The sequence below is a fragment of the Drosophila yakuba genome, chromosome 3L, assembly GCF_016746365.2.
Source record: "Drosophila yakuba strain Tai18E2 chromosome 3L, Prin_Dyak_Tai18E2_2.1, whole genome shotgun sequence".
Lineage (NCBI taxonomy): Eukaryota > Metazoa > Arthropoda > Insecta > Diptera > Drosophilidae > Drosophila > Drosophila yakuba.
This window is the reverse complement of record NC_052529.2, coordinates 2,701,510-2,722,215: the sequence shown is the minus strand read 5'-3', so window position 1 is coordinate 2,722,215 and position 20,706 is coordinate 2,701,510. Positions and strand designations below refer to the sequence as shown.

The following is a 20,706-nucleotide window of genomic DNA, read 5'->3' as shown; positions in this document are numbered from 1 at the left end:
ACAGATACGAAGCAGGCAGCGACACAGATTCAGATACAGATACAGATTCAGATTCAGATGCCAAGAGACAAATACGCAGATACTCGTATATGGATGCGTGAGCTCTTTTAAGGACACGTGGGAGTCTGCTTGCTCATGCAGCAATGAATATGTCAGCAGTTCTCCTGACTGACCACTATTGTTTATTAAAGACACCAAAAGACAGCGCCTAGGTATTAAAGCTGAACCCAACGGCTAATCAATGCGACCCTTGAACCCAAACTGCAGAATTATGCAAATGGTTTTCGTTTATAGATGAAAGACTTGATTGTGTTTGGTCCCAAAAATAAAAAAAAAAAAACATAGAATACCCATCGATATCTACATCAAATATGTATATGGCATAACAGTGCGATGCTCAATATGAGTGGTTTGTGGGGATATAAAAATCTGAAAGGAATCTGTGTTGGAGTGGGCATCATGAATAATAAGCGAGCGCTGATTGTTGCCACCATAGAGCGTGTTATATAATTTAAATCACAGATGAATTTGCATAAACTGCGTCAAATGGCAGCGCAAATTGCGTTAAGACAACGACAACGGCAACGGAGCAGCAGTCCTTGGCCAGAAAATCGGAGACGAGAGGCCTCCAGTTCCGGCTGACTGCCATTAATTTAACCATTATGGGGTTTACTGCGCTTTCGCTTTCATGTTATTTGATACATTTAATGCTGCCAGCTACCGCCATCACCCCTTCTCCCCCCCCCCCTTTCGAGGCCATTGAAAACATATGCGCAAAGCCTTTGAGCTTGTCAGCATAATTTCCACCAGTTTTCCCGCCAGTAACCAAACGAGGCCGCCAAAGACGACGCAGTTTGTAAGTAATTAAAGCGGCAAAGTTTTTGATAGCACAACAGGCAGGACGAAAAAGGCGGGGAACAGTAAAAAAGCCATAACAAGCTGCTAAATTGGGGCGTGGCCCGCCCTCTGGTGTATCCTAATTACGGGCAGTTAATGCATAAAATATGGAATATTTGGTTTTGCAGTCAATCGGGAAATGAAAAACCAGTCGACAGTAGGGCTTTCCTATGACCATCACTTTTCCCGCAACTTTTCTTGTAGTAATTACATTTGTTTATTCAGCATTTCCATTCCCCTGTTGTCAACTTTCTCCATAAAATATGCTGCCGAATGTCTTCGTTGTTAACTATGTGTGTGTGTGTGTGTGTGTGATATCTGATGTCCGCATCCTGATCCGCATCCACATCCGCATCCGCATCCGTATCTCTTGCCCTATCTGTGTATCTTTGCATCTGCGTGATGTGAGCCGGTGTCGCTATCAAGGGCAGCAAAACTTCATTTCCGCAAAACTAACTTTTGTTTAACATAACAAATTGTCTTGTTTACTCTTCGCATTCGAGTGAAAGTTGGGCGTGGCACTGTGGCTGTGTGACAGATTTGCATAGCCACTGGAGAGATAGTGGCAGCATTGAGTGGCAGCCAAAGCCGTGCCATCTTCTTCTCTAGGCACTTTTCAAATTCAATTTCGGATTCACTTTTTTCGTTTTGCTACTCGAAAACCAATTGAATTTGGCCCGGTGGTTTCCAAAGGAAAAATAAATATAATTGGGAATTAAATTCGTTACATAAACGAAAATGAAAGAGCAACGGTCACAATTCGAAATAAAACAATAAAAATGAACGGAAATTCTCAAACACACACACTGATACACACACACACACAGATAGGGGAGCGGATGGGGACTTGAATTGGAATTGGGATTCTGGGAGGGATGCCAATTTCGAGCCATAAAGTCGATAGGCAAACGGGAAGTCGGGTAGGTCGTCGAATTATATGCGGCGGGGTGAGCCACAAAAATGTTTTGATATCAAAAATGAAATAAAACAAAATCCTCGGCCGCAACAGCATGCTCTTCAATTACACTTTCGATTTTCCGATTCTCGCACATACGCACACAGATACAAACACACAGATACACGCACATACGCATACCCTAAATCCAAGCGGCAAATCTCAAATCGAAAAAAGCACAAAAATCAAATCCAAACACAAGCCATGCGAATGGAAGCGAAATGGATGGGGTTCGCTGGCAAGGAGGAAGTGCCAGCAAATGAAATTGTATAAAAGGCAAGGCAGAAAATTTATTGCACAACGAGCGGAGCGCACAAAAAATGGCCGCTCACTCATCCACACGGACACACTCACACACTCACACACACACACACATACACATTTAGGAGAGTCTCTGTATTATTCAGGACAATTTGATACCCCGAAAAGATGTGAGCCACTGCGAAGAGTGCCGATGTTCATCATCCATTGATTAGAGTTGATTAGAGTGTGTGCGTATGTAGAGTGCTTTCCATTTAGCAATTCTCTGTTTATGAAGCGTACAAGTTATAGTTACTCTTTAATTTATTTACTATAAGTACTTTATTTTAGAGGATATATATTTTTTATTTGAAAATATCTTAAACGGATGTCAAATATAAGTGTGAATTTAATTTGTTTAAAAGAAGCCTATAAGAAGGATTATAGGATTGTATTAACTTAAACCATCTAGTGAGTCAAATGATAGTGAGTATCCCTCTTTATAGAGAGACAATTTCGCATGGCCCTAACTACCCGTGGTTACCCTAAAACTTCGGGTTATATATGTGCTGTTCTCCCCACATAGTGCAAATCAAAGCAACAACAAATTGGAAAAGTATTGAGTACGCTACGCCCGTGCGTAGCAGTGGGCGTGGCAAGTAGCAACAGCAACAACAGCAGCAACAGCGATGTCTAAATCAAAATCCAGCAAAAGCCAGAAGCAAAAAGCAAATCCCATTTTATCCGCAAACATAAATTGAAGGCGCATTGGAGTTGCACCGCCATGTCTCATGCGACATCCACCAGAGAGCCAGTCGAGATTTCACCATCCGCACTCAGTATCCTTGCTGGCTTTTCCTTCGGTTTTCCATCGCCGCTCCTTCACATTTTCCCCATCGTCTTTCGTCTTTCGCCATTTGCCATTCGCCTTTCTTTGTTTGCTGCGTAGCTGTAATACAAATCATCTGTCCGCCTGTCTCTGAGGCTATCTGTTTGTACGTTTCCCTCGGTCCCAGGCGCATTGAATCGTTGAGTTTTGACTCGTAAAGTTTGAGCAAAGTCCTGCGGGAGGACGAGCAGAAGAAGCAGAAGAGCTGAAGAAGAACTGAAGCTCGAAGGCCCAGTGCTCGGTTTAAGTGCGAATGAAAGCAGTTAGTTGCAGCCATAACTCAATAAGCACAAATGCAAATTGCGCTGCCAGAGGATTCGCCTCTCGTTCGCATATCGTGCTAACTATAGAGCCGAGGATAATGCCGGAATACGGTATACTGAATGCGAGGGCCCACAAGGATAACGACGTTGCTGCCAAGTGGTCCAAAACTTGGCCTTGCCTCGGGGCCCTGGCATTGCAAACATGCCGCAGTTGGCCTAAATTCTGGGGCCCATCCAGAGGTATCTGCTGGATACGCACAGTGGCATGTGCGCATCCTTGTATCCGTTTTCGGTAAATTTCAAATTGAAACTGATTTTGCTCCTTTGGCTTTTGTTTGTGGTGCGGGTGATGAGGGAGTGTATGGCCTATTTTTAGACAAAGCAAATGTTTTGGCCCAGGCGACAAAGAAAACTGAAGCTTTCAGTAGGCAGATTTGAAAAGACTTAGTCGGAAACTGAATGAAATTCAGAAATTTAAAGTGAAAGTGCTTAAGTATTAAACCATAGAAATTCGATGAAAAACTCAAAAGATCGTAGTGCAATCAATGGATTTATAATCCGTTTTGAGGAGCTTATATTTTGCAAAGCAAATGAAAGTCAATCACCATAGTTTCTTAAAGTGTGAAATGAAGTCTTGTTTTTCAGCATAAGTGGCTTGCCTTTTAAGCTTTATTAAAATCGATTAGGTACCACTTTTTTAAAGTGTATATATATGACTACATTTTCAACAGATTTTATTAAACATTAATGAAAATATATAAGTAATCACTCAGGAATGGCACCTGAATTGCACTTTATTCTTCTCACAATAAGGTCTGGTCACCATTCAGTGGAAAATTGAGATGAGCGCAGTTGATAGCATCAGCTGATTAGCAGCGGTTTCAATATTATAAGGAGCTTACAACCGAATTAAATTCAATTCACTCCAGACGAGCTTTGTGCGTAAGCAGATTTCGGCGTGAACAACGCTCCGCATTTTGATTTCTCGTCGGGTGGATGGTACCGGATAGGATGGGTTTTGGTTATGGGTATGGGTATGGGCATAGCCCCCTTGGCTGACCCCCATCCAAGCCTTTGGGCTTCCTGTGAGTTGCAAATGTTCGTCTTGTTGATAAGGGACTGGGGCCCAAAGGGCCCGGGGCTTATTCCTTTCCAGTGGCTAACGACTCGCAAAACTGTTGATGGCTGTAATTTGTGTGCCCACAGCTAATGCATATCCATATATATCTGGATCTGGATCTGGTCATAAGACCGGATGGGCCAGAATGTGTGTAAATTTGCCCCGAAACTCAGTTAATTAACAGGATCACACTTGATAACCCCCTTCTACCCGCAGGTCTGCTGCGCCTTCAGCAAATATACCAGGGACTGCGGCCCGGCAACGAGTCCTTCCAAGTGGAGCTGGTCAAGCGCATCTCTAATGTCAGCATGGCCATCGAGTTCCTGCACACGCTGGAGCAGATCGGCCGATTCGAGAACAAGCACATCGTCCTGGACTGCCCCACGGAAATGGCCAAGCAAATACTCATTCAGCATGTGCGTGATTTGCGACTGGGCCGTCGCACCTACCACTATTTGCTGAGTGGTTTGGTAAGTGTTGCTCTCCCCCAAAAAACCCCACTTGCCAACCTCCCTAACAGGACTAAAACCACGGCTACAAACGATCCTAAACCCAACCAATTTACATCAGGGAGTAGTGACACAAAATACTCAGTGCTTTTTTAAATTAAAGAAAATATTTCATTTCTGTTAACGAACTTTCTTTTTAAGATATATACATCATATACTCCACATCCTAAATACATTTATTTAAATTAATATTGAATCTTCAATTTTTGTAAACATTGTAGGGCACACCAGTTGCTTTGTGATTCAAATAACCATATGTACTCTTTAAATAATGAATAAATATAATTTTGTAATAAGGTTCATTTAACGTGCCTATCATAGCTTCTGTAAATATTTTGTAATTTTGGACGCATAGTTAAAACACTGAACCCAACCTCCCCCCGAATTCTCGCACTGTACCCTTATCAACCCAACTCCAATTCCATTGTCTTGCATTGCAGGTCATGGACGATCGCTGGGAGAGCGAGATAATCGAATTTGGCGCCATTAACATCACGGGCTTCCGCATCGTGGACACGAATCGGCGGCTGGTGCGTGAGTTCTATGACAGCTGGAAGCGCTTGGACCCCCAGATGAGTGTAGGCGCTGGCCGTGAATCGATTTCGGTGAGTAGCCATTGCCATAGCCCTAGTCACAGTCACAGCTCTGTCCGAACGAGGCCAGTACACACTTATTTGGCAGTTAAATATTTGCGAGGATTTAATGTTTGTCCAGAGAGAGAGCGAGAGAGAGAGAGAGAAAGAGAGAGACACAGAACTGTAGCATAGTTTGCGGCGCTCTGTTTGCACTTGTGTTTGTGCCTCTGTGTTTGTGTTGCGTGTAGTCAAATACTCGTCTAGTATTCTAGTATTCCGGCGACAGATTCCAGATTTCACTTTTTCCAAGCGGCCAGGAGACAGATAGCTATCGCACAACTTGCAGTCAAAGGCACATGTGTCCTTGTCGCTGCTGCTGCGTTGTCCTTGTGAATGCTGCCGGGACACAGCCATATACACTATGGCAAGATATGGAGATAGTTAACAGAACTAGCAAATAAACATGTTCGCATTTAAAGAACTATTAAAAGTTAAAAAAAAAGGATAGCATTTATTTAAAACTTCTCATGTTTGTTTTGTCGTTACTTGTTTTCCACATAGAACATATATATGATGCTTATTCCGAAAATATTATTTAAAAGTTAAAAATGTTTTGTTCACTAACTTTTATACGTATGTTTAGTTAAGAATTTTATAGGTATTTATATATAAGAGGCTTTAATCATTTTTGGCTAGAAAATACATTTTAAACACTTAACATTAGGCAATAAAATTTCTTGTAGTGCAAAAAGGACAGCCTTGTGGCAGCAGCAAGTTGGTTTATTTTGCGCTGGCTGGCTGTTTATATTTGTATTTCCTTGGCATTATCCTTGTTGACAAAGATTTCACTTTGTGGCGCTTAAACGTTAGTTGAATCCAGCTGCAGGACAGTTCTCTCCGGTCCGGTTCTGTATGGCCGGGTCCGGTTTGAACCGATGTCCTTGCTGTTCAGCCCGTTCCGGTCCAGCGGTCCGCTGCTCTCTTTGGCAGCACTTGTTTGTTTTGTTGACTTGTGGTGTGTGTGTGTGTGTGTGTGTGTGTGTGTGTGTGTGTGTGTGTGTGTGCTGGGGGAAATTCACATTAAAGCCTTTGTGTGGCATTCCCTTTCAGTGCACTCATTCCGTGTTTGCCTAACTGCCAGTAGGCCAGTTTAAGGATAAGGACTCGCACAGCCAGCCAGCCAGCCAGCGGCTAAATATTAAATCAAAGTTATGCCCGCTCTTTTGTGTGGGTTAATCTGCGACACGTTTCATTTCAACTCTCTCGGGTGCCTTGGGCTAGCTGGGCTAGCTTAACCCCTAGTTGCCAAACACCTGCTATTGCTGCTCCGGTGGGTTAAATAAGGCGAAAGATAGCTCTACCCCAGAGGGCATTGGCTCGCAAAATTGTGAATAACAGCGTGTAATGCACTCATTAAATGCCAGCAGCTAAGCCACCTTGCCAGTAATGAATCCACGGGGAGCTTTATTGACTGTCATCCACACCCAACACCCCCTATCCCTCTGTATTATCCCCAAATCAATGCTTTTGGGCTGAGATTATAGTAGATACCTGAATACCCTAAACATACCTATCAAATGCGGGAAAAGAGAAATCATTTTGAAATGTTAAGATACCTAGCAATTTTCTGATATATATACAAATCATTGCTCATCTACCGATTAAATAAATAAAAGCTATAATATCTATGAATAACTTGTAAATACTTTTACAAACTTGAAATTCTTAGGAAAACTGTTAACTGTTAAGATACATTATAGTATTATTAGAGCTAAGATATTATCTTTACGAAGTATCCATAATTTGTAAATTTCTTAATCGGAAACCCCACATTTTTCTTTCACAAAACCTCAGGCCCAGGCGGCGCTCATGTACGATGCCGTGTTCGTCCTGGTGGAGGCGTTCAACAAGATCCTGCGCAAGAAGCCCGACCAGTTCCGGAACAATGTGCAGCGTCGCAGTCAGACGCTGATGGTGGCCCAGGCGGCGGCCTCCACGTCCAGCGATGGCTACAACTACAGCGCCAGCGGTGGTGGTGGTGGTGGTAATGGTGGTGCTGGAGGTGGATTCGCTGGTAGCGATTCTGGAGGATCCGGTGGCATGGCCTCACGAGCACTGGACTGCAATACGGCCAAGGGCTGGGTGAATGCCTGGGAGCACGGCGATAAAATATCGCGTTATTTGAGAAAGGTGAGCTAGAGCCAGTGATGTTCGCGACGCTGATGTGGACACAATGTACCAACATCATCGACATCGATACACCTGCCAGCCGTGCAAACTGACAAAGCAATTAAGCACATACACGGCAACCTACCCACCCACTTTCCATTCCACTCCCATTCCTGCTACCCATCAATGCTCCTATTTTACGGCCCACTCGGCAGCATAGGTATCTATCTCACTGTTGGTATCTTTACCTTCGCAGGTGGAAATCGAGGGCCTAACCGGGGACATCAAATTCAACGATGATGGCAGACGCGTCAATTACACGCTGCACGTCGTCGAGATGACAGTAAACAGCGCCATGGTATGTGTTTTGTGTTCTGTGTTTTGTGTCCTGTGTCCTGTGCTTTGTTGTCTAGTGTTGTTTGGGGCTGTGTGTAATGGTCCGCGCGGCGTTAAGCCATCCGGGAAAAAGTTAAAGCCGTTGTGCTGTTTGGCACTAGGCCACGTCTAGGGACTAGTTTTCACATGGCTACTTTGGGTGGAGAAAAAGAAGGCAGAGTTGATGTTCCAGTTTGAGAACAGACTTTAGATTTAGCCAACAAATAATACAACCTTATAGAACCTGTCTAAATGCACAGCTCACAACTTAAATCAACTTAATACATATATAATTTGTGTATATTCTCTATACAAATAATTAAACCTCATAGAACATGCACAGCTCTTAACTTAATTCAGCTCAATACATATATCATTTGTATAGAGAATATATTCAACTTTACAAGTAAAACAGTTTTTTTCTATAATTATATTTTGTAACATACCCAAATGAACAACGCCCAAGCCAAACACACAAAATAAGCTGCCATTTCTGATGTTCTTCGTTGCGAAATAGAAAATAATTCAGAGTTAGGCAAATATCGATTCGGTTTGCTCCCTCGTGGTCAGCTAGGTGTCGATGGCTGCATTATTTATGGCCTGCCCACCTCAGTAATTTATAATCTTTGGGGGCATCTTCCTCTTCGTCGTTTCTGACAACGCAGGTCAAGGTGGCCGAGTGGAATGACGATGCCGGACTGCAGCCCCTAAATGCCAAGTACGTACGATTGCGTCCGCACGTGGAGTTTGAGAAGAACCGCACCTACATCGTGACCACGGTCCTGGAGGAGCCCTACATCATGCTGAAGCAGGTGGCCTTTGGCGAGAAGCTGCACGGCAACAACCGCTTCGAAGGATACTGCAAGGACCTCGCCGATCTGTTGGCCAAGGAGCTGGGCATTAACTGTAAGTGAATGCGCGATGGGCGATGGCCTGCTTAATCGGCCGTGAGTGTAAGCCCGCTCACGATAGCCGTGCACTTAAAAAAATTATATGCTCGCAATATTTTTTATTTAATATGACTGAAGTACGAGAAGATAGTAGAGAATGATTAGCAGAGCAACAATATTTCTACAAAGTCAAAGATTTCTTTTAAGTTATATACATTTTTAAAACATTTATTTAATTGTTAAAAATGACTAAAATCTTATTTAGTTAGATGTACTTTTTAAACTACAATTTTTGATATTTTTTTAAATCAAACTAACTTATTTGCATCCGATTTCTCCATATGTGTGAATTGCAGACGAGTTGCGCCTGGTCAAGGATGGCAATTACGGCTCCGAGAAATCCAGTGCTCATGGCGGCTGGGACGGCATGGTGGGTGAGCTGGTGCGCAAGGTAAGTTCCTCCGCCCGGGGCCATCACGTACCCCTTCCCCTTCCCCTTCCCCTTCCCGTTCCGCATCCTCTGACAGGAGCCAGCTAGCAAATGAACTTCTTCGCATTGCAGGAAGCGGATATTGCGATTGCCGCCATGACGATTACCGCCGAACGCGAACGTGTCATCGACTTCAGCAAGCCGTTCATGTCGCTGGGCATCTCCATCATGATTAAGAAGCCAGTGAAGCAGACGCCCGGCGTGTTCAGCTTCATGAATCCTTTATCACAGGAAATTTGGGTGCGTATATGCTAGGTAGTTTCCCGATCCCCCCATTTACCTATACCTCCCCCGCTTTCCTTTGGCTGCATGCACTTTGCCTCATTGGCGCTCAGCGAAGCGATGCAAGTGAAGATGGAGATTTAACACCCGGATTTCGGGATTGTCCTTGCAGCCAAGAGCACTTCATTTCAGACTTGCCCGCCACCATTGATATGGTGGCACTTGGCACGGCCTGCAAATTTCTAATTATTTCCCGTCACTAAAACTAAGCACATAGAGCAATGTGTTTATTTTCACTTTGGTAACGAGTCAAAGTGTTGCAAAAATCGCGCTGCATACAAATGAGTAAAGTTGTTAAACAATTTCTTCATTTCTGCTTCTATTTCGCCGCCGTTGCCTGGTAATTTTTACGCTTGCCAATTTTTTTTCGCCCCTATTTTCATTATTTCCAACGGCGCCTTTTGCTCGATGCCTCGAAGAAGTCTGCTGCTGGTCGGGAAAAAGTTTGCGGCAAAAGTTTCGACTTGTATATTTATTTCTTCTGGTTTCGGCTTCAACTTGGCACCACGTAAGCTCCCAAAGTTTAATAGAGTAAACGACAAAGTTTTTTGTGCTTGTGCCACTGTTTGCCTTTTTTAACATTACTCGCATAAACAGCAGCAGAGCACAGCACAGTAGAGCACTTCGTGTCCATGGGAGTTGTTTTCCCCGAAATTACGTGGCCGTCAAGTTTTAAATTTAACGCTAGTCTCTGGTCCGAACTTTGCCGCTCGAGGCTTGTTTAAATAATGGCAAGCCATCAAATTTGTATGAGCGTTTAGTTGATGTTTATGTTGCACCCGGGCGCTCTTCTTCTTTTCACTACTAAAAAATGGTGGCAGGATAACTGGGTAGACAATTAAACAAATTAGATGGGCATATCCCCAATCTTTTGCTGACTGCTACTAATGCGCTGTAAATGCGCAAAATTATGGAGACGACGATGATGACGACAACGGAGGCCGTTAAATTTACGCACAATAAAAAATTCATAAAAAGGGGCACAGCCCGAAATCAGAATCTCGAAAGTCAAAGAGTGTTGACAGCGCGACAAACGCAAAATTAAATGCTAATAAAAGTCGGCGAACAGCGCGCCAAAGTGAAAGCTAATGCGTAATTTGACATGAGCTAAAAAAAAAAAAAATTACAAATGCAAATTAGTTTCCCTGGGTCGGGAGTAACTCAACCGAGCTCCAAAGATGCCAGCGAAAGTGTAGCGGGCCAAAAAGGCAAAGGCAAATGCAAAGGCAAAAGCCAAGGCGCAAAGTTAACAAGCTAATAAAAAAGTCTTTTACAAAAAATTTATCATAAATTAAATGAAGCATTTCAGCTGCACACTCACTCTAACTCACCCACACACACACACACTCAAAGCGGCACAATCCTGCTTAGAAGAGTGTGAGTGTGAGTGCGTGTGTGTGTGTGTGTGTGAGAGTGTGGTGAAGCCATTCAGGCATATGAAAGCGGCGGCGTAAAACGACAAGGACACACCTTTCCTTCCGCACAAAGGCGCTTGCCATGGCAGCCATTCAGGTGCTGACAGCTCCCACACACACAAACATCTGGCTTTGCACTGCGAGAAAAAGTGATACAGGTCCATAGATATGCATATGTCATAGGCAGTTTAGCAACTAAAGTGATGAGTCAGGAAGATAATATCCATTATCATCTACGGGAAACTTGATTCTTATAATGCAAAGAGCTGGTTCCTTAAAGCAATATTTGCTTACATAAACATTTATTGAAAATGTTTATAGTTCTTGTAAATTAATTTGAATTTTATTTAAAGGACATACCTGCTTTTCCAAGCATTATTATATACTCTATGAGTAATCTTTTGCCACCAATTTTTCTCCGTCCAGTTGCTGCAACAACAGCGGTGGCAAATGTTGCAAGCGAGTCGACAGCAGATTTTCTGCTCTTGTCGATGTCCTTGGGTGCTATTGTCTGGCTCTTCCTGCCTCGAAAGCGCCTGCTCCCCGCGCACCATCGCTCTATTAGGTTAATGTTTCGTTATTTTCTAGGAAGCCCCGGCCGCTTCCGCTTCAATTAGTTAAGAAAATTTAATGAAAAAAAGCAGCAGCAACAGCAGTGGCTGCTTGCACAGGTGCCAGGTATTTCAGTCAGCCAGCCAGCCAGCCAGCCAGTCTTCCATGTCCCCAGTCACGAATTTCATGTCTCATGTTTAGCAACCATCCCTAAAGCGAACTTTCTTTTCTTTCTCTTCTTGCTTTCACCTGCCTTTGCCAACAGGTGAGCGTCATCTTCAGTTACATCGGCGTAAGCATCGTGCTATTCTTTGTGTCGCGCTTCTCGCCACATGAATGGCGCCTCGTGCAACAGACGCCGCAGCAATCACAGTCGCCAGGTGAGTACTGTACGCACACCTGCCACTTTGCCACCTGCCTGGGCATTTGAATATTGAATTAAATTGCCCGCTTAGCAAAAAGTTCGGAATAGCAATCTTTTAATACGCGGATTTTGTAATTGCGCTTAAAAGTTGGCATTAGCTTAGTGGAAACGTAATTGTTTTAAATTGGAAAAGGAAAAATGTGTTGAGAGCAATTACATTTCTATTTTTACGGCAGCTAATTCATCTATTTATCATTGATTTACCTAAATACTATAATAAAATATATAGGGTATACGTAGAAGTTAAGTAAGAGCAACTTAAATTACTGTCTTAGCTTACTAAAAAATAACTTAATAACTATTTGGGCAACTAGGTATTTTAAATAAATTTAAAATGATTTAATTAGTATTTTAAAAAGTCCTTGCTGTTCATCATTTCATATCTATTTTAAATAGCTCAATTCAAAAACAAAATTCATTTAAGTTTGGTAATAATTTAAAGTATCTCCTTCTTCCCCTTGACGTTCTTTATTTGTTTCTACTGTTTGGTTGTGAATGCAGTGTTATTTCAGGATACAATTTATCTCGAGTAGTAATTCAAGTGTGCAATTTCTTTGAGTGCATCCTAACGAGATATGTGCGTTAGCCAAAAAACGATGATTCCAGGCGGAAGACCCAAAATCCCGTAATTGTATGCATCTGCTACAACTTTTGACTTGTTTTGCATTCGATTTTATTTGATTTCACTGAAAATTCAATTATTTCAATCCAATTTGCCACTGGCACTGCTGTTTTTTGCTGGAATTCAGTTGACAATCGAGTGAATGAGCGAGTGCCAGGCTATGCATGAACTGGGTGGCCCCAGCTACTCAGAGTGAGAGACACAGAGTCGGCGTTGTGGAGTGGCTGTTCATAACAATCTATTGACATCCTGCAAAACATCCTTAATGTAATTTTAGCGGAAAGTAAACAACATTCCGTATGCAGGCAGCGTTTACAGAATGTGTAAAAACGAAGATAGATAAACACACAGAGAGACCCAGTGCCACAGAGTGGTACAAAGGCGAGTGCAAAATGAAACCTGGCAGGGACTATGCTTCTGCTCCTGAAAAGGACACGCCATGCCGGCAGTGGAATCAGCATCCACATCAGGCTCACGAGCAGGACGCAGGACTCGCTGGGTAAAAGGACGAATGTCATCACATCTCCGCCTGGCAGTCAATGGCTTTGCAATTGAAGCAAATGGGGAACAGAGACTTGGCTATGGGTTTGATTGCATATCAATTAGAGCAGGCGCAAAAAGCCAAGCCAAACGAAATGATTGAAACTTGGACAGTCGACATGGGCACGTACTGACAACTCACTCTCTGTTCTCCGTATCCCATTCACACACACACTGGGCAAACGAACCAAATTTAGAATGATTAATTATCTTTTTGAAATGAATTCAATGCGGATGTTATAGGTCAAGGGAAATTAAAGTTTAGGCAGGTTACTTAAAAGTTACTTCTTTAAAATGTAACTAGCAGAACATCTATAACACTTTTAATATTCCTGACACATCACAAATTTAATAGATTTATTTACTTTGATTTTAGTATGTAAGTCGTTTTTTTTTGGTCTATTCTAGAGTATGAACTTTTTCTCACTGTGCATTAGCAGACTGCGTTTGCCGTCTGCGGTTACGTTTTGCGGCCAACTCACCGCCCCCTTTTCCGCCTGATTCCCTTTCTAGATCCGCATGCACATCACGAACAGCTTGCCAATCAGCAGCCGCCCGGCATCATCGGAGGTGCACCACTGCCCCCTCCGCCGGGACCACCCACTCCGGGTGCCCAGACGGCAGCGGGAGCAGCTGCCTTGCAGGCGGCCCTATCCGCCGGAAGTCCCGGATCCGGAGGCTCCTCATCGGCGGCGGTCAATGAGTTCAGCGTGTGGAACTCGTTCTGGTTCTCGCTGGCCGCCTTCATGCAGCAGGGATGCGATCTGTCGCCGAGGTCCGTGTCCGGACGAATAGCAGCCGCCTCGTGGTTCTTCTTCACCCTGATACTCATCTCCTCGTACACGGCCAACCTGGCCGCCTTCCTCACCGTGGAGCGCATGGTCACGCCGATCAATTCGCCGGAGGACCTGGCCATGCAGACGGAGGTGCAGTACGGCACACTGCTGCACGGCTCCACGTGGGATTTCTTCCGGGTGAGTGGATTCTCTGACAGGTACCTGTGCACCGAGTGAAATTAATTGGACCATGCACTTCTTGACTTAAAAGTGGGTCACCACATAACATAGAATGATTCACTTTCTTCGATAGTTAAAAAATTAAGATTAATCTTAAAAATCACTAAAAATCACATCCTTTAAGATTTTTCTCTGTGTATACCTATGTACCTACCTACCCCTTTGATAGACTCCTTATGTAATTGCCAGTGCCGATTGCCTAGCAGCCAAATTAATTTGGGGGTGCACATGTCACACTCATTTGACAACCGCACAATGGCCAAATCAAAGACAATAAAAGCCCACAACAGCCAAGTCCTAGAAAACCATTGCAATTTCGCTGGCTGAGCCTTTTCAGACGTCAAAATTGAGAGCCACGAATTAATTTGTGTTGGATGAGAAATAAAAAGCAATTTGCCGCTCCCGTTCAGCCATCCACATTCCATTTCTCCGGCCGTCAATTCGGGGCAAAAATGCAAAAGAAATGGGACGCAATTCTATTTTTTATGGCTACATTTATTTGAGATGCTTTTAAGCACACTTACGCTCTGCTGCCCCGCCATGTGAGCAGATATATTTCTATATATTTGGGTATACATACATACTATGTATATCTCCAACAACAGTTGGTAGTCAACTAGGCACTTGGTTTTCAGCATTATGCTGATGGTTTGTCCCTATGCGTCTGCAGTCGATTGTGCCGGGATGCCGGGGCGTATACGCTATATTCGTATCCCCGTATTCCACAATCCGTACTTTATATTCCCGTTCGCCTTTTGTGTGCCCACAGCGCTCCCAAATCGGACTCCACAACAAGATGTGGGAGTATATGAACTCGCGCAAGCACGTCTTCGTGCCAACCTACGACGAGGGTATCAAACGTGTGCGCAACTCCAAGGGCAAGTATGCCCTCCTGGTGGAGTCACCCAAAAACGAGTATGTGAACGCCCGCGAGCCCTGCGACACAATGAAAGTGGGCCGCAATCTGGATACAAAGGGATTTGGCATCGCCACGCCGCTCGGTTCGGCGCTCAAGTGAGTACACTGCGCGGAAATGGGGTCAACTTAAGTGGGGTGTTCTGCTTTTCACTTTAAAACATGGGAAGTTAGGTAAAACATAATATTATAATTAATAGATTTCAGGAAAATGTACTTTTTTAGGTCCATTTAAAAACTAAATAATTATTATTTATTTATATAATATAAGATAGAATTTCATTGCTCTCTTTAAAGAATTTAGGGTCATTTAAAAACTAAATAATTATTATTTATTTATATAATATAAGATAGATTCTCATTGCTGTCTTTAAAGAATTTATTTCATTACATTTATACAAAAATTAATTATTTCAAAATATGTACAAATTTTGTACAAATGCCAAAGAGTACTTACTTATTGTGTAGCTCCGGAATCTGGGTGACGTCAGGGAGTCAGAAATTGATGCCTTTTACGGCGAGAAGCGTGGAAGTTTTGAGCCAGAGATGAAAGCTAACCCACATACTTAACAAAGGACCTTCATTCTCATTTCCATTCCCACTCCCCATTCAACAGGGACCCCATCAATCTGGCCGTACTCACGCTGAAGGAGAACGGCGAGCTGATCAAGTTGCGAAACAAATGGTGGTACGAGAAGGCGGAATGTAGCCCCCACAAGGACGGTGAGACCTCGCACAGCGAACTGTCGCTGAGCAATGTGGCCGGTATATTCTACATCCTGATTGGCGGCCTGCTTGTCAGCGTATTCGTTGCCATCCTGGAGTACTGCTTCCGCAGCAGGGACTCGCGTTCCGCGTCCAATGGTTCCGGCATGGGCATGGGCATGGGACTGGGCGGCGTGGGCAGCGGCAGTCTGGGCAAGGCCAATGGATCCATGATGTTGGGTGCGACGAGCGCCGTGCCCGGCGGGATGCCGTCCTCACATCAAAGAAGCACGCTGACGGACACCATGCACGCCAAGGCGAAATTGACCATTCAAGCGAGTCGCGACTATGACAACGGACGCGTTGGGGTAAGTTGCACTTAAACATGAACATATTTACAAAAAAATTACCTAAAATTAAAGTACCTATGTAAATGTGGCTTTAAAAAACGGATATTATATTTACCTAGTAGCCAAAACTTGCGTAATTCCAAATCTAATGCTTATACAGTAACATAAAAAGTGTTTTTTTTTAGTGTAGTGCATTTAGCCAGCTTTGAGAGTGCTAGAAATGCGTTCTATTTTTAACGCACTGGCGTTGTGCAACCGAGCATTGAACATTGATTCTAATCCACGCACAGTATCTCAATTGCGCCTCGTTGCAGTACTATCCGCCCGCCCAGCTCTCGGCCACGCCCACCGACGCCGGGGACTCCCTGCACATGAACGCCCACGGGCAGGTCTGACACGAGCATGCGCAGGAGTCGCGCCTCTGACGCACTCCCTGCGCGCCCACGATCCGCCGGATAATGGCCAACAGCCGCCAGGAGACGGAGAAGATGATGGGCGGCGGCCACGGCGGCACAGTCACCGTATCCGTTCCGGCCACCTGCTCCAGCAGCATGAACGGCAGCCACGAGGGCAGCCTCACACTGTCGCCGGGCAGCGGGAGTGCCACCCTGATGCGCCACTCGCCGGACATCAACCAGCATCCGTATGGCAAGTAAGTGCTCGGATGGGTTGTTAGCTATAAGGACACCTAGTCGTAAGTGCCGGACGAGAAGCCGCAAAGCAACCAACCACACGCAGTCACACATGGGCAGAAGTTAAAAAAATGCTGCATACTTTAAGGCGCGAAAGGATTTCACACTTTTCGGCAATTTTCACATTTAAGATTTGACTAAACTTTGGTCTCATTCATAATAGGGAATTTTTACAAGTCGACTAATTTAACTGTATAATTATTTAAATATTTAGCTGATTAAGCCACATGTTTAAAAATTTTAAGTATTTTTTATCATAACCCAAGAATGTTATTACTATGGAATTTAAACTTTAGTAAACAATTCAACTCATGAAAAAGACAAAAATGCACTGCATTTTGCATGCAGCGAATTTAAATCATTTTAGCCAAAAATGTTTGCGTAATTGAAAAGTGCAAGTAATTTGAAAATTAAAGCAAATGCAAAAGTGAAAATGCGCGAAAAATGCGTTGAAAAATGCATAGCGCACTTTGGGAGCAAAATTGATGGTTATTAATTTGCAATAAGTGCGCAAGAATTTCACAATAAATCTCATAGTTCGTGTGAGGCAGCAAAGAATGCAGCTTTATTTATGCGGCCGCATTCAAATAATTGCGCTGCGCAATCATTTGGCAAACAATTTTTTTAGAGCCTGTCGGCAGGGCAATGCAAATGAATGGTATAAATTATTGCATTACTGTTAACAGTCAGCTGAGCTGAACTGAGCTAAACTGAGCTGAGCTGGGAAGGATCGGTTTGGATAGGATGAGAGGAGATGCAGTCAGGTGGATCGGTGAAATGAGAGGTGCGAGGACAAACAAGCAATTGACAACGTACATGAGGCGGAAAGGACAACATGCCAAACACAAAAATAACCATAAACACACACACATACTCACATATATAGCATATGAATTCATGTAAACACTGCAATTCATTGCATTCAAATGACTGATTAATATTTTTAATAAACAACAACAAATGCGCCGCAACTCAATAGCTAAAAGGAAAAATTGTGAAAACACGCACAAAACATGGGATAAGTATTCAATTTTTTTTTCCTCCTCAATTATCATGGCAGGATTTGTTGTCGCATATTTGTTTATAATTAAATTACAGCAAATACTGGCTAGAAAAAAAGGCTAGGTAATGAATACAAAGCGAGTGTCAGGCGGGGAACCAAACACAAATATTGTAATAAATTAATTAGCGCTGAATAAAGAAAATAGTTCATAGTTGGACTCGTGGGTTCAGCATAAATACGACTAACTGAAAAAAAAATCAGACAAGTGGCTAAATAGCAGAATTTTAATTAAATTTATTTTAATTGAAATTGTTTTGATTTCTGAGCTGTGCGCGAGGTGAGAACAATTTTTGCAGATTATTACATTTTGCTAGTTTAAATCCACTTTTGTTTTAAACCAGATTTATTTATATATATTTTTTCCCCCATCCTGATGAGGTTATTTCTGTCATTTTTTATTGCGCCCCCAGTGAGTAGTTACTAACTATTAGGATAGGCTAGTTATAGCGTTTGAATTGTGAGGCAATTCAAAGCAACAACAAATGTCGCATACTTCCGCATTGAAATTGGGCAAAAGCAAGCAGGATGTAGTTGTAATTGATAATTGTAAAAACTAATTAATGAAACCAACTCTAGCTGTAGTTAAATTTTAGCATATTTAGTATACTTTGCATTGGCATGGGTCACGTTCTTAATTGTACATAAAATATGCGAAATAATTCGGCAAAAGTTGAGCATTAAAACAATAAGTGAGGAGAGGAGAGGAATGCGAAATACCATAACAATGATCAAGTCATATCAAAAGGCATTCAAAATGGTACTAATATTATCCAAAACTAACATTACAACATTGAACAAGCTGTTAAATCCAAAAAAAAAAAAAACATCTAAAACTATTGTAAAATATTTATGAATTTATCGTTGTTAGCTCAAATATTGTATGTGCATAAAATTGATTAGAGCATTTATTTTTAAAACTATTTAATACCTCGGTTTACGCTTCCCATTCCTTATGGTTTTTCGGGATGATTGGGTGCCGATGCTGATGCCATTGCCTAAATGTTTTATAAGCCGGGCTGGGAGACTTCAAACAACAACTGTTGCAGGTGAATTGCATTTAAACTCAATTTCAGTTATTTAATCTATGACAAAATCAAAACTGAAATCAAACAAAGCCGCTAAAGTGCATAAATAAATTTAATATCAATAGTAAACAGAAAATTCAAATAAAACTACCGAGATATATGTATGTTCAAGTGCAGGAGTAAATACCTATAAATATAAATGGTAAACTGTCTAAGCAAATAAGTATTTATATATATATATATACCGATGCGTTTGCAAGTGGAAAACTAGGAATGTGTTGCTAGGATAAACTACGAATCAAATCAGATAATAAAAACCCAGAGACAGAGCCAAAAAACAACTTAATTGACACCGCCACACCCAAAGAAAAAAAGTGGGGCATTCAAGCGAATTTTGCCCCCGGCAACATGACTACAATATTAAAGAAATCAAAATACAATTAGTATTAAAATGCATAGCCGTAAGTCAAAATCAAATTGAAATACAACCAAAATGTACATTTATTTTTTAACACCTTCATTTAAATTGATTAAGTTCTGACTTTAAGCCCGGGAACCTTTTGAGATGCCATTTTTAATCTCCCCAGTTTTATACTTTTAGTCTTGCTTAAACACGTGTATAAATTTACAATTTATTTGTAATATATTACCAGAGTAAATACATGAAAAGGAGCAGTCGTCGCGTCGGAGCGGAACATTTGATTTGATATTTATTAACATTTAGCAAACATATTGTTATCGAATTGCATTTAACTGCCCGAAACCGAAGTGAAAGCATAATGAATGCAAACAAAGATGGTAAATAAAACTAGCATAATAATAAACATTTTAAACGATTCCATCTTTTATTTGAGGCGTGGGGTGGAATGTGGGCACGAATCTGATGGATCATCTGGCTAAGTAAATGAATTATTCATCTTCCTCCCAAGTGTCAGCACTCCATTCTTCCAGTTCCAGTTCCATATTCAGCTGCAGCTCCTCGTTAATCCAAATGAATTAAGATAAATTTGGCTGTGCAAATAAACCCGGCTGGTCGAAGCCAACTGACTTAGGTAGCTGAAAGCATTTGCACAAATTGACGGTCTACCGCACTTGCCACATGCGGCAGCTGAGAAATGCTGCAGCACTCGCACTCGCACACACACATACACGCACACACAAATAGGCGGCACAGGATGCCTTTATTATGAGTTCTCCTTGTGCACTGCAGTGACATGGAGCTGCGTCCACGAGCCACCCAAAAACAGCGCAATACCCACAAGCCAGAGATGGGAAAGGTAGGTCATTTGTTTAAGCAAATACATGCACATATAAATTGTTATAGTGAGGTTATAGATATATACCATAATCAGCTTTAAGGTTTTTGAATTATTGCCTAAATAAATTGTTATTGCAATGCCAAATATATTTTATTTACTAATGCGTATTGGTATGAGTTACTAAAGATTATAAATTAAATAATTCCTCGGTGCACTTAAAGTTAGTTAGTGTGAAGCTTAGTTATAATACCGATATGAAGTACTTTAGTTACAAGTGCACCTAAATCCACACCATCACTGCTCAAAAGCCAAGTAGCTAGGCCTTCTGCTTCTGCTTCGGCACTCGGTAAACTATTTACTGGATTCTTGGGATGTGTATGTGCAACATGAACTAAATGCGTTTGCGGTTGAATTGTTGCCTTGCCGTTTGCTTTGTTGCCATTGCCACCGACTCCAGTGCAACATAATTAGTAA

At 42.4% G+C, this 20,706-nt stretch overlaps 1 protein-coding gene across 1 annotated transcript in view; it reads left to right on the top strand.

The window, feature by feature from the left end:
* Window positions 1–19,806, top strand: part of LOC6532603 (glutamate receptor 1) — a 29,972-nt gene extending 10,166 nt beyond the window's left edge. The window contains exons 6-17 of the mRNA XM_002093311.3: window positions 4,581–4,834; window positions 5,314–5,478; window positions 7,303–7,638; window positions 7,874–7,975; window positions 8,658–8,898; window positions 9,239–9,333; window positions 9,445–9,612; window positions 11,887–12,001; window positions 13,721–14,181; window positions 14,993–15,237; window positions 15,755–16,211; window positions 16,484–19,806. Coding sequence (XP_002093347.3) covers window positions 4,581–4,834; window positions 5,314–5,478; window positions 7,303–7,638; window positions 7,874–7,975; window positions 8,658–8,898; window positions 9,239–9,333; window positions 9,445–9,612; window positions 11,887–12,001; window positions 13,721–14,181; window positions 14,993–15,237; window positions 15,755–16,211; window positions 16,484–16,588 — 2,744 coding nt within the window. The 3' untranslated portion in view covers window positions 16,589–19,806. The remainder of the gene's footprint in view (window positions 1–4,580; window positions 4,835–5,313; window positions 5,479–7,302; window positions 7,639–7,873; window positions 7,976–8,657; window positions 8,899–9,238; window positions 9,334–9,444; window positions 9,613–11,886; window positions 12,002–13,720; window positions 14,182–14,992; window positions 15,238–15,754; window positions 16,212–16,483) is intronic.
* The last annotated feature ends 900 nt before the right edge of the window (window positions 19,807–20,706 follow it).